The 14,800-nt window shown below is 52.4% G+C and overlaps 1 protein-coding gene across 4 annotated transcripts in view; it reads right to left on the reverse strand.

The window, feature by feature from the left end:
* Window positions 1-14,800, reverse strand: part of CADPS2 (calcium dependent secretion activator 2) — a 447,623-nt gene that overhangs the window by 356,542 nt on the left and 76,281 nt on the right. For all 4 annotated transcript variants that reach the window (XM_055314464.1, XM_055314463.1, XM_055314462.1 and 1 more), the window contains exon 2: window positions 1,872-1,985. In XM_055314464.1, the coding sequence (XP_055170439.1) occupies window positions 1,872-1,985 (114 nt within the window). The remainder of the gene's footprint in view (window positions 1-1,871; window positions 1,986-14,800) is intronic.

The following is a 14,800-nucleotide window of genomic DNA, read 5'->3' on the forward strand; positions in this document are numbered from 1 at the left end:
TCACCGCCCAGGGCAGAGCTCCAGGACCTGTCCTCGCCCGCCCGCCCTGCCGCTGCACCGGGATCACCTCCCGGACGCACCGCCACCCACCCCGTCTCCAGGTTCAGCCTCCCCTGCTCCTTCAAATGACCTACACGCGTTATGTTCCAGACCAGAGAGCCTCAGTTCATCCACATTTCCCCGTCCGGCACGCAGAGGAGGACGCGATCCCCACGTGCGATGCCAAGGGGACGCTCGTTACGGTCACAGCGTTTTCACCCCGGCACGGCTTACGTGTGCCTTCTGTGAAGGCGTGGCCGTGTCACGTTGGGTTTTATGTTTTACGTGTGGTTTTAGAGGAAGCGCGAGCACACGCGGACGGGGAGGATGGGGAGAGGGACAGAGTCTTCAAGCAGGCTCCATGCCCAGCGCGGAGCTTGATCTCAGGACCTGGAGATCATGAGCTGAGCCAAACATCAAGAGTCCAACGTTTAACGGACTGAGTCGCCCCACGTTGTGTGTTTTAATATGCATATTATTTTAGAATATACTTATTTTGGATAATTTTAGGCTCACACACAAATGGCAGACAGAGTACTGCAAGTCCCCACACATTCCCCTTACGTGGTTTCAATTCCCTAATGTGAGCGTGCCCAGGGGCCACAGTACATCCACCCGAACCAAAAATGGGCTATTTTTAAAATGACATCTTTTGGGCAGCCCCGGTGGCGCAGTGGTTTGGCGCCGCCTGCAGCCTGGGGTGTGATCTTGGAGACCTGAGATCAAGCCCCGCATCGGGCTCCCTGCATGGAGCCTGCTTCTCCCTCTGCCTCTCTCTCTCTCTCTGTCTCTATGAATAAATAAAGTCTTTAAAAAAATTAAAAAATAAAATAAATAAAATGACATCTTTTTACACAAATTGCTTTCCTGAACCACATTTCCTTCACCCTGAACACAGGTTTCTGGCCCCTCTTACATTACGTGACACTAGCACAGGCCCTTGTATTTCATCTGGTAAGATCCAGGGCAAGAATTCACCTTGCAAGACCGACTTTAGGGGGTATAAAATACTAAAAATACTATCCTCGAGACTGGGAGGTCTCCTGCTGAAGGTAGTTTGAGTCAAGATCCAGGCCGACAACGTCCCTGTTGTCACGAGACGCACGTCAATCACGTAATTGGTAATTCACGCAAAGAGATCCCCCGGGTCGGCAGGTTCTGACCTTCGGCATCCACATCGCCCTTCTATGCATCTAACGAGTTGGCACGTCCCGCTCCTGCGGGTAAAGACCTCGACCGTCGGCCCGACACAAAGGAATGCGCAGCCCCAGCGCCTCTGAAACGCCCAGAATGAAAAGGGAAGTCTGGGCAACTCGCCGAGGCCGTGATCGGCCAAGTGTGAGACGCGGGGCTCGGGGGTGATCCGAACTCCTGACGCACCACCAGGAAACCAGAACACAGCAAGGTGCTGGCGGGAGGCTTCCTCCAGGACGGAAACAGAACTCAACTCATCCCGCGTGGAGCCGGGACCAGCCCTCGGGACAGAGCGTGGGGAACCCGAGGGCACAACTGCTGACGTCCCGGTTAAAAACGGTCACGTAGACGCGCGGACCCAAAGCCGGCACCTCTCAGCTCAACCAGCCACCCCCAGGAGAGTCTCCCCGACATTTTGCTTCTCCTCAAAAGGTGACTGATCTCCAGTTCTGTCTATCTCTGGAAACCGGGCTGTGGAATTAAGTTCCAAACTGCAGAAGAAGCCTGAGGACGCTTTCAGGGAGGCCGCGAACGCGCCGCCTTCCCGCCTCCCAGGCAGTTCCTGAGGACGGACGGGAAGGGTCAGGGACTTGTTAGAGGCGGATGGAGCCCTGGGCACCGGAGCTCCTCGACCCTACCTCGTAGTAACTGCGCACGGCGTTGCAGAATGCCTCGTCGGCCACAATCTGGGTCTCTCCGTGGAGGAAGGCCTGGAATCGGTCTTTCAGCAGCTGCAGCTGTTGCTTGTTGAGCTGTAAGACAGAGAGGGCGTGAGCTGCGACACTGCCCGCCGCAGGAAAGCATCGGTTCTAAAGCATCCTAATGGCCCCAAGTCCATTTCACGCCTACAGTTAGCTTTATGGTAGAGAAGAAAAAAAAAAAGCTGAAAGCCCCCCACTACTCATGCTGCGGCTCAACGCCCAAGTGTCTCCGGCTCTTCCTGACACTCTGGGATCCCGATGTCGCGACGCAACACAAACTTCACGGCCTGGTCTCCGCAGAAACGGGTCAAGCCCAGAACTGCGGTGAGAACTGGACCGTTGTGGACACGGCCCGCCGTCCCCGAGAGAGCAGGGGGCGGGCGTGCTGGTGGGTGATCCACGGCTGCCGCAGCCGAGGGGGCGCAGGAGGCAGGGCGCCCAGGACGGAGCAGCTGAGAGACACACGGCGTCCTGCTCCCCGGCACCCTCCTCCGTGCTTGCGGGGGACGACGGTCGGGGAGCCCAGAGCCAAGGCAGCGGCCGGGCCACCACCCCCGCCTCCCAGGGCGCCGGCCGCCCAGCACCACCCGCTCGCTGGCAGCCGCCTCGGGCCCGGGGCCACAAGAGCCCCTGCGGGAGATCGGGGAGCTCAGGACGGTGGAGGCGGAGGCCAGCACAGGCCCGGGCCCACCGCGGCGGGCACAGCAGCCGGGGCCTCCCCGGCCAGGGGACAACGCGGCCCAGGCGTGCTTTCCGTGGGGCAGGTGGGCCGCGGCCGGCTCGGGCCCCCGGGTTCGTCGGTGCGACAGGCTTGTCGCAGCGCCCCTCCAGCAGGAGAGACCAGCGCGTCCAACAGAGGAGGGGTGGCTGGTGCAGGGCGCAGCGGGCAGGCCGTCCGTTGGGGCCGGCCCACCTGGGGCGCGGGGCCCCTGCCCGAGCACCAGCCGGCTCCTTCCCCCGCCTCAGAGGGTGACCTCAGGCCGCATGGCTCTAGGCCCTGCTGGCACCGGGCAGCCCTCGCGGGGGACACGCCGGCCGCCGGGCCCCGAGCTGCAGGGGCTGCGGCAAGGCCTCACCCGACTGCCCAGGACCTCATGAGCTTTGGCCCCAGCTCCCTCTTTGGATTTAAGAAAGAGGAAATAAGCCTCAAAAACTGGAAACTCCCATCTTCCTTTACCAGATGCATCTTATCCTTTACAGCGTGCCAAGGAGTGACTTTCTGGGGGTTCTGGCCTGGAAATTTCACGGATACCGAACCCAGGAAAGGAGAGCTGAGCGGTTTTCTCGGAAGCCCCAACAACGTCGGAACAGTTCACGACGGTGCCAGAGGCGCCCGGCTGAGTACCAGGCTTCAACACTCCTGTGAGTGACGGGGACGGTGGGTACATCCGCGGTCTAAAACGACGGCCAACACCACAGCGATACGTCAAAGTCAACTTTGTTTTATAAGTACAGAGAGGTCACGTGTCCACAAAACCGAGAGAGAGAAAAAATCAGATCTAACACCCAGCGGTGGGGAGAGCTGTTTGAACCCAGAGCTCCCTGGAGTCTATTCGCATCATCAAAATAAACCACATCGTCCACCAGCAGAGAGGCTAGAACCAGATCCAGAGGTGCTCAGAGACGCGCCAGGAAAGACCTCCGCAGCACCTCACGCCGCTGGGAAAGGTGGTCTCGTCAACGGTGCCGAAGCCACCGGGTCGCCAAGCGGAAAACAACCTGCAGCATCACCTGTGCTGTCATAGGAGAGGGTCTAAGTCACGTCGACTGTAAGACGATGAAGCCGTCCAGGTGCACGACGCCTCAATTCCTCTAAACGCGGGCACGTCAGAGACCCTTGGAACCACGAACCCCAAGCCTCAGCTCATAGATTCAAACGTTAAAAATAAATTCCACGCAGCAGAAACCGCACATGCAAGACCATCGACAAAGACTAGCGAGGAAGCAGCACGCGCGTGACTCCCGCGGGAAAGAGCCTGGGCACGCACACGGCTCCCGGACGCGGGTAAGGACCAGAGAGGAAGTCCGTCGGCGAAGGCACAGCTCAGATGCAGAGAAGGAGCCTTCCGCGGGGCGAGCAGCCTGACTTCATTCATAATAAGCAAAATGCAGACCGAGGCCACGTGACGGAGCAAGGGTGCCGGGAGGACGGTGCAGCAGGAGGCACCAGGGGTCCCGTCCCGCCCGGACGCCCGCACCGGCAGCCGGGGAGTTCTGGAGTCTCCGGACGGCTTGCAGGTCACAGGGCAAGGCTGGAGTCTGCACCGCCGTCCATCCTGGCCGATCTCGGCGCCGCTCCAGGGGCAGCTAGTCGTCCCCCACGCCTCGGCCGAGGGGCAGGGGGCAAAGAGGAAAAGGAGAAGCCAACAGCCTCGGCTTCCATGAATAGGGGCCAACGAGGACCACGCCCACACAGCGGCAGCACTATTAGCTCCATAAAGAGAACGGAGACGTCCTCTTAGGTACGATATGAAAAGATCTTTAAGATCTCTGGGGGGAAGGAAGCTAGTTGTAGAACAGTGTGTAAAAATAAGCCACCACTCCCGCTGAAAAAGGGCAAAATTAGAACATGGATGTGAATCTGCTTCCCTACGCAGATGGAGACTGGGGGGAGGATGGCTGCGGGCAATGGGCAGATGGAAAATAAGTGGAAGAGATTTTTCACCCTATCCCGCTATATTCATCTGAGATCTCAAATCCCAGGACTCTTCACCAAAATTCTAATTTAGATCTAAGATAAGTCATGGTGGCGACGCTGCACGTGTTTTGACTCGGAACGGTCATGATCCGTCGCACGGACCTCAGATCCGATCATCCTGCCGGGAGACCGAACAACAGACCAACGGGCCTTTCCATCCCTCTTCCAAGCAGAGGATCTGAACGTGACCGTCCCCCACTGTGGGTTTTTTTTTTTTTTTGATATTTCATTGTTGAGTTTCAGAAAAACTTCGACAACAGAACAGAACCAGGGTAGTGATCGCGTTCGGTTTTCTGATCAAGGCATTAATCTTGACGAAATCCCGGGCAGCCCGGGGGGCTCAGCGGTTTAGCGCCGCCTTTGGCCCAAGGCGTCATCCTGGACTCCCGGGATCGAGTCCCACGTCAGGCTCCCTGCATGGAGCCTGCTTCTCCCTCTGCCTGGGTCTCTGCCTCTCTCTCTCTCTGTGTGTGTGTCTCTCTCTGAATAAATAAAATCTTTAAAAAAAATAAAAATCTTCACGCAATCCCAGGGAGGGCATCTCAGGCCGCTCCACAGCTCCTTCACCTCGCCGCGAAGCCTGCCCTCATCGTCCAGAATGGAAACGTGTCTCCCCTGCGACTTGACTTTCGCACCGTCCTGGTCCTACCGCTAAGACAGAACACACGGACGCTTACTTCCAGGAGCCGGAGGGCAGGCGCAGGCCTGGCCGCGAGCCGTCTCCCTCCCACCGCGAGCCGCAGTCCCCCGACGTCCCCAAGGGCACACGCTCCCATGTTCGTGGACCAGACACTCCATCGTTGGTAAGACTCAGCTCCGCGTAAGGACACAGACGCGCGCTGACAGCTGCAGCTCACACCGTGTGGACGTCGTAGGTCACGATGGCCTGACAGTGGCGTCCCTCCGGCAAGCGTGCTGCGTGGACGGGTCCCGATTCTCCCAACGGTGGGCCACGTCCCACGTCCTAGGCACTACTGACCCCAACCAGAGACAAATCGACTCTTCTTGGCAGTCGCGTCAATGGACTCCCATCGTGCTCAACAGAAATTTCAAAAATACCCCCGCACGTGTCCCATGAAGCCACATTCCATCCTGCTACACTTGGCCGACTGCTGCAGTTGCTCAGTATTTTTTAGGACACCGGTCCCTTCACCCAACGGCCAAGGAACTCTCCTAGCTTCATGCGCTGCCGTCGCGTGGTGCCCGCGGTCTTCACCCGGGCCCTTGCAGGAAGCCCTCAGTTCAGGATGAAGGAGAGAAACGGGGGCCGTGGCGACAGACCCGTCCAGTGTGACACGGTTTACCACTCAACGCTCTCTGGGGCAGCTGACTTTGCTAAGATTCATCCCCTGTCCCAGCCTCGCCCGCACAGCGCCTCCGCGCCAGCGTGTTTACCGGCGAATGCACACCATTTCTCTAATACAGAGAAAATTCTAATGCGAAAATTATCCAATGGGAATTTTTAGAGAGCTTTTTACATGAAACTACATTGCACAAACTAGAACATAAATATCTTTGCAAATATCTAAATACAGCCAAGTGATCAGCCTCATAAACACCACACCTCGAACACCGACAGTGAAAGCTCGGGTCTATGAGTCCTGGCTGCCAGCGGTGATTTATCCGTGATAACTGCCGCAGGAAAAGACAATTCCCCAAGTCCAGGGATGTTTTATGTTTCTTAGGTGTTTCTTTTTTTTTTTTTTTCTCTCCCATGTTCAAATTAGAGTCTAGCCTGTTTCTTCTAAGTCATGACCAACTGAAGACTCCCAGCCGTACCTCGACTACAGCAGGAGACCAGCCCGAGGACAGTCGGGAGCCCGGGAGCCGGCGAGCACGGCTGTGCTCTGCATCCAGAGTCCCGGCCCTCGGGCGGGCGCTGCGTGACGTCCCCTACGCAGAGGGGCCGGCAGGTTCAGGCCCCCCAGGACGGGGTGGGTGACGGCCTGGACCTCAAAGAGATTCTCACAAATGTCTTTCCAGGGAGCAGAAGGGACAGGTGGCCTCCGACTTGCACAGGCACGGCGCTAGTGCCTGTTAACGATGCACAGGGAGAGACACTCCTAAGGAGAGGTGAAGGACAGGTGCTTCTTCCATGGTCCCCCCTGGGCGCCACTGGAAAGGTCCCCCCGCAACCACCGGAGCAGATTACCCGGCGCCTTCCAGGTCTCTGCACGAACAGACCCTCCGGGTTGCCCACCAGGGCCTAACAACGGGGCCATGACCAGGTCGCACTCGTGGGAACCCCCCAGAGCACTGCCACCAGCAGCTGCCACCCACGCATGAATGTGTACGACCACGAGCGACACCGACGTGGTGCTTCCAAGGGAAGGCCTAGGGGATGTGAGCAACAGGGTCCGTGACTGGCGGGAGACCCTGCAAGGCAGCTGACTGCCCCGACTCTGACCTCCTCCCTCTTCTAGCAGCTGGAATTTGAGGGTTGGCCGCACCTGGCAGGTGGGCCCGCGACGACGGGTGAAGACGGAGCCTGATGCGCTTTTCAACGCGGAGCAGCCCCTCCAACCCTGGAGCGCCCACCCCTCAACTTCCTTCACCTGAAAACAGAAATAAGCCTGTCTGGAGAGATCATCGTAAGGGAGCTCATTAGTGTCTGGGACCAAACCACATCCTAACAGATCCAAATCCCCGAGACTCGGCGCCCGCGCTACGCCCACCCCCTGCCAGGTCACCCAACGGCTGAAGGCCAACGCTCGGACGTGACTCCTACGACGAGGCCCTTCTGCAGTCCACGCGTGCCGCTGAGGCCCGAGGGGCACGGTCCTGCCCCACACGGGGCGCCAGGCGAGGCCCCCTCGGCCACTGAGCCACCACTCGTCTCCGCCCCACGGCCTCCCACTCACGTTCCGGCCGCAGCAGAATGACCTGCCTTATGGGAGGGGCGGGGGTGCACCTGCCGCGGAATCCCCGAACCAGGAATGCTCAGTCCTCCCATTCTAGCCATTTCCTCGCAGCCCCGTCCTTAGCACGTTCCATACACATCCGCCGACTCTTCCTTAGTCTGCTAGAGATCAGTGTGACCCCGCTTTATAACTGACGAACTGAAGCTCAAAGAAGTTAAGCACCTTGCCCGACCTCCCACCTGCTGGGCGTCAGGTGACCCATCTAAACCAGTATCCGGATCTGAAGCCTGTGCTCTTTCTAATCACACCACTGTCTCCCCATGTCACTCCTCCCCCCCCACCTCAGTAACAGGTGTTTATCACCATCTGACATGTCACACATGGTTTGTGTGTTTTACTTAAGTCCTCCCACTAGAATAAAATCTGTACCTGGATAAGAACATGATTTTTAGCTCATAGAAAGGGCTCGATTTTTTTTTTAAGTGAAGGAAAAAACGAACACCAGTTGCTATGAAACTATTCCTTACGAGTGTAGCCACATCTTCCACTCTCATGATCACCTGCCCCTATGCAAAAAAGCTGGTCTAGCATGTGACTATAAGACCTCAAGATGACCTCAATCGACCACAACGGATCCGAAAATAGGTTCACCTGCTTCCCGGGGAAGGTTATAGGTAACGAATGGGGCAGTGATGAGGAGCACAGGCTCCGGGGTCAGACCACCTTTGTCACTTTCCAGGATCCCCCACAATTTATAGGGTCTTCCGGTCAACATAACCTTATGACCTCTATTCCTTATCTAAACAATAAGGACAGTAGTAATACATAATAAGGCTGTTGTCAGTAAAACAGGAAGAAAGCTGCTCAACACACAGTAAATGCGTTATAACTGCTATTGTCTTAGAAATACACGATGAAACAAAAGATATACGTGTTGGCTCTATTTCCGCGATTGTAGAAGCCAGAGACAAAAGCCAATTTGAAGAAGGATGCAGATGGATAATTAACAATAGACTCGTATGCTGTCTAGTACGTGACCATGCCCGGCCACCAAGCACTCGAAATGTGGCTCGTCCAAGTTGACACATGCTCCAAGTCTAACACGCCAGATTTCAGATATGCAGCACAATAAATTTAAAAAGAAAGAAGCATTCTCACATACTGACAGTGTGTAATACTTAGATACTGGTTGTACGTTGCAAACATTTTGCATTTATAGGGTAAATGTTTAAGATGACTTTCATCTACTTTTCCAGAGCCGCTAGAGAGTTTTCAATTACTTACATGACTCACAGTTTATTTCAGTTGGACAGCAGTGGGATTGAGAAATGTGTGTGTGATGGTCCAATGTCCGCTGAAGGCAGACGGACAGGGCCAGGCTATGTCCCGCCAAACACGTGTGGCTTCACTCACAACAGGACCCCAACTTTGTAGCAAAGTTCTGTGGTATGAATGACTGAGGAGAAGCTGAACGAGAACCCAAAGGCAATACTTAAGTCTCTGCCTAGTGTTTTTCACTGCCAGAGAATGAAGTGGGTATTATTATTAGTCCCATGTGACGGGTGAGAAAACAGGCTTAGAGGTCAAGGTACCAAACCAGTTAGGTCACAGGACCAAGACCCTAACTTGGGCATCCTGAATCCATGGCCACGGTTTCCACCCTGCCGCTACATGCTGCTTGTCCCACTTGCATGTTCTTATTTGATTGTCCAATATTAAACTGAATGAAGACTAGCAAGTCAAGGGCGGAGGAAGTCCTCATCAATAGGATGGCTTCGTGTTTCTGAGCATGAACACAGGGTGAGAGCAAACTGGCAAATCTTGTCATTGTCCTCCAACAATCTGCATTAAGCCCTTCTTACTCATTCCAGCATCGGTTTCGCTCACTACTCAGGATGGGATGGGCCTACGAACGCCTTTAATGGTCTCAAATAATAAGCTCGTCAAAAGCAAACCAATTGTAATAATTTTTTTATCTGTCCACTGGATTGAACTAAGAAATCCCAGATAGCTGGTAAAACATTGTTTCCCAGTAAATCCACGGAAGTGTTTCTGGAAGACATTAGCACTGGATTTAGTAGACTGAATAAAGAGATCCACCCTCACCATTAGAGGCAGGCATCATCCAAGTCATTGACAGTCCAAACAGAAAAAAATCTGATAAAAGGTTAATTCTCCTTCTTCTTGAGCTATGACGTTCACCTTTTCTTGCCCTTGGACATCAGAGCTCCTGGTTCTTGGGCCTTTGGACTCAGACTGAATTATACCAGCTTTCCAGTTCTGCAGCCTGCTGAGGGAAGACGGTGGGACGTCTCAGCTTCTATAAATATGTGAGCCAATTATTGGAATAAATCTCACGGATCTGTTTCTATATCCTATGGGTTCTATTTCTCTAGAGAATCCTGACAAATACAACAATTATCATAAATAACCACCTTAGAGGTCTGCAGCAAGCAATCAGGTCAGAGATGACCATGGCTGTACAAATCTTGAGACATTCTGAGATGGTTTTACTGCAACCAAAATTCACCCTCTCCTCCATTAAGATCTGAGAAACATCAGTAAGGCTTCCCAAGAAAGTCACATGGGAGATGATCTATGTCAAAAAGGCAACAGGAACCAGTCCGCACATGTCCTGCCACCTCGCGAAGTCAGATGCAGCGTCTGTCGTAAGACAAAGGTTCTAGTCCCATCTTCCTGCAGTCTGGTAGCCCGCATCTAGGGAGGTAAGATCATCGTCCTTTTGAGACAGCAGGGCTTCCCCTTGACCACCCTTAATAAACATCACACGCAGTGACAGCTAATACTAATGGACCACTTGCCACCTAGTAAGCACATCTCTAACCACTTTTTTTTTTAATTTTTTTTTATTTATTTATGATAGTCACACAGAGAGAGAGAGAGAGAGGCAGAGACATAGGCAGAGGGAGAAGCAGGCTCCATGCACCGGGAGCCCGACGTGGGATTCGATCCTGGGTCTCCAGGATCGCGCCCTGGGCCAAAGGCAAGCGCCAAACCGCTGCGCCACCCAGGGATCCCCATCTCTAACCTCTTTACCAGGATCCCCTCAAGCCCCCATGAGGTGGATTCCTTGTGTGAAACACGAAACTAAGACCCGGAGAAGAAAGGGGTCCAGTTCACGTCATTCGGAGGCAGACCCAGGTACATCTGACTAGCACGCTCGTGACCACCGGTACCTCGGGGTTTCTTCTTGGGCATGTCATGCTCTAGACCCAGCTCAAGACACAGGCCCCTCAGCACACAGCAAAGCTGTTACATGATTCGACTGGCCTGACTAGTGGGTCAAAGCTCTTCCCCTGCGATCATTACCCCATCGTGCTTGTTCAACGTGCCAGTTCCCTCTGCCTACAGTCCCTTTCTTCCTAAGTAACCCAAATGAAACCTCCAAAAATCTCCCTCCTCTTCCCCCAGTGGAGTCATCACATCCTCTCTCACTCGTGCACCTCCCATGAACCCTACCATTTGCAAAATAGGACTTTCTCCTTAGCAAAGCACATGCTCTTTGCACAGAAACGCCAGTCATCCAAATATCCGCACTCCCACTCAGTAGAATATTTGCTGATATGAGTTCATCTACAGTAGAAGGGAATCTAGAGTGGCAGAGGATATCACCGCACACGACCGCTTTTCTGGGCATCCCGTCCTAACCACTGACGAAAGACACTGGCGGTGACATACCTGAGTGAGGAGTCGGGAACAGTCCGAGGATTCCAACACAGATCACGTGCTGTTAAGCAAGTTCATGGCCACACTCCGTGAGGCCTAAGGACCAGCAAAGGATTTCTTTGCTGAGCCGAGTGTGAGTGGTTCTGTTTTGCAGATGATATTGTTCTCAGGCAGGAAGAACTTTGTGCCTTGGAACCATCTGGTATTTCATGGCAAAGTTCCGTATGCTGAAGAAACAGTGATTTTATATTCGTCACAAAGAATTTGGACAGACTTAGCAGCAGACAACTGTGTACTTGTCTGAAACCTTAAACATGCTGACCAGCTCCAAGTCACACAGTGGCCTTTTCCAGTAGCTACCAAGTGCTCTGGGATAGCTGCTTTTGCGAGCAACTATGATCTGCATTTGCTTTCCCCAGGAATGTCTGAAGGTCTTGCTTCCTCCTAAGGATGCATGAGAAATGGCGACGTGTACGAGGCGGAAGGAAAGGAAATTTCAGCTTGCCATCTTTGTGGACCCATGCCCGTGACACAGAGAGTGGCAGATTCTAGTGAGAGCCCATCTACCTTACTCCTTTAATCTGGTTAGAGTCCCCTGGGTTGAAAGTTACGAAGCTCCAACTCCAAAGGGCCTAATGAACGATAAAGCGGTTTATTAGGACCTATCTCAAGAAAAGAGGGCTCCTGATCTGTTAATGCAGTAACTCAATGAAGTCTTCAAGGATCCAGGCCTTTTCCAACTAAACAGATATATCCTTCCATGTGCTGGTCTGTCCTCAGTTTCCCTGCCTCCAAAGAAATCCATACTAACTCTATCGAAGTTCTCTCATCACAAAAACCAAAGATTGAATAAAGCAGGTTTACTCTGAAAGGGGGTAGAGTGAGAAAACGTTCCCAGAATCAGCACGCCCCTCCTGTAGGATCTCTCCCTGCACGTTAGCATCCAGAAGGGATCCGTGGGCCCCTTCCTAAAGAAATCCTTCAAATAAAGAAAAGAATGTCTTGACTGACCAATCAAGAGCCCCCCCTGGAAGGGCACCTGGGCCTTTGGCACAGGTCGTGACCTCTGGATCCTGGGACTGAGCCCTACACCTGCAGCTGGCTCAGCAGGGAGTCTCATTCCCCACTCATATTCTTTCTCTCAAACACATTAATAAAATCTAAAAAAAAAAAAAGTCATCCTGGGGATTGAAGAGGAATCCAGCCACTCCTGCACGATGGTGGTCTGATATCTGAACAAATTCAAAGGTCTGGTTAAGGAAGGACTGTAACTAGGGAAGGGCTATCACGTAGGCAGAGCAGCACGGCCATCCCGTCCTGACGTTTCCAGGAAGAAGGCTGGATCGAGGAAACAACAGCATCAAGAAGACAGACTGACGTCTCCTAAAGCCTAACAGCATTTCCCTAACAAAGACAATTCTTGTCTGCACCTAAAACAGGGAGACTCAGGTTGACTACTGCAGGGATCACTTTACCCCTTTACAGAGAATTGTTTATTTCCTTCTTTAACCTAACAAAATTTTAGCCAGCAGAAAACGCCACGCTACGCCACAACGTGATGGCGCAACACTTGTATCGGCAAATTCCTGGATTTGTGTAGATTAAACGGATAAAAATCCTCCTTCGAGATTCACATGAAAAGAAGTGAGTACCTAGACCAGGATGGCATTAAGTATTCGCTTTAGATTTTTAGATTCGAACGGCGACTCAGTTCGCGTACAGCAGGCTGCCGGTGAGTGAAGGCCAGCGCGTGGGACAGCTGCGCACAAGGGAGGTCAAGAGAGCCTGCACGCGCATTTCCCTGCTCAGGAAAAGCAAACACGAGTTTATTCTGTCAACGACAAGGCTAGCTTTCAAGTAACTGAAAATGACAACATAAGGTATTTTGAAATACAGCCTGCTTCTAGAGGCAACTTCTGGAAGCCCACTTTTTGCCACACGGCTGCGTCCAAGCGGTACCCCACGGCCTCCTTTCCCGCCAGGGGCTTCCAGGGCAGGCTTCCCCCAATGCATCTGGGTTTCAGACAAGCCATGGATAACGATGCATACGTGTGCTAAGTGCGTATCTGGGCTAGTGTTTAGGACAAGGACGTCCCATGAAATACTTGGGTTACACTTACGCTGAATATTCCCTAGTGTTTACCTAAAACCCCAATGTAACTGGGATCCTACCTTTGCACTCCTGTTCTACCTCTGACTCACTTAGGCTTTGATAACGTCTTCCCTCTGTTCTCCGCGTCGCCTTGTGATTCTCTGCCTCTTAGGGCCTGACGATGTGTCACAGCGACAGTCACCTCCAATTCCTTTATCTTTTTAGTGTTCTCGGAAAAGGAAGCTCAAGAGGAAATTTTCACGACACAACTCAGTAGGCTGTGCAAGACAAGACCTGGACAAATAGACGAGATACCAGTAAGAGGCAAGTGTGATCACTTTTAAAAGAACGAAAAACCAGTGAGTTTCTCAAGCCTGGCTCATGACGGTCTTTGAGACCTTTTCCAGAAACGCAGATACTGAAGACCTGCCATTTTCAGAGTTCTGAATACAGTGACCTGGAAGGCTATTCAATTAAATTCCGGAGGGTCTGGTATGCAGCTAGGTTACAGGGTTGCAGGATCGAGTGTCCATGAGTTACGACATCCACCCAACTAAACCAAATGCAGAGAGGCAGCAGTGAATTTAGGTTTATCTACACAGCATTCTACTATTTAGCTTCAACTCCATAATTTTTTTAAAAAGACTTTATTTATTTATTCATGAGAGACAGAGACAGAGAGAGAGAGAGGCAGAGACACAGGCAGAGGGAGAAGCAGGGCTCCTGGGACTCCAGGATCACGCCCTGAGCTGAAGGCAGATGCTCCAACACTGAGCCACCCAGGCATCCCTCAACTCCACAATTTGTATTTTTGACCAACATAAAATGGAGAAACAGAAACATGATAAACAGGACTAAGATCAGCTTTTAGATATTTACTCATGAGAAACAGAAGATTTGTCTTCCAGGGGATCCCTGGGTGGCTCAGCGGTTCTCTCATGAATAAATAAAATCTTAAAAAAAAAAAAAGATTTGTCTTCCGGTCCATGTGAGTCATAGTTTAAGACATAGGAATTTCTTAAGTCTGAAGTCTTGTCTGCTCAGGAAGCACAGCATATAAAAAAGCTTATATACAAAAAGGAAATTTCTCATTGGAAATAATGACACAGAGTATCAATTCCAGGGCATGGGGAATTAAAACACAGAATCCCTGAGGTTCACCCACCTATTGCACTGAGGCACAAGTCTGAGCACACATACCATGGTAGAAATCAGAAGCACGCCCAGCAACGTCAGTGCTCCCATAACAGAACCCTAACATGGCTGAATCTTACAGAAGATGGTGAATCCATATACCAAAGCCACAAGTTAAAAAAACAAAACACAGAGTGCCAGATATATTGTAAAGAAATTAGCTCAAATAAACTTTGGCCACAAAGACATAACCTTCTGAATACCACAAACACCTCAGGGACAGAGAAGAGGTCGGGCTCAGCACCATTCGCGGTGACCAGATGTCCTATATGTTGTCTCATAATACATCCGTCTGAAGAGAAAACCTATGCTATACTGAACGCATAAAAACAAA

Source organism: Nyctereutes procyonoides, unplaced genomic scaffold (assembly GCF_905146905.1).
Source record: "Nyctereutes procyonoides isolate TBG_1078 unplaced genomic scaffold, NYPRO_anot_genome, whole genome shotgun sequence".
Classification (NCBI taxonomy): domain Eukaryota; kingdom Metazoa; phylum Chordata; class Mammalia; order Carnivora; family Canidae; genus Nyctereutes; species Nyctereutes procyonoides.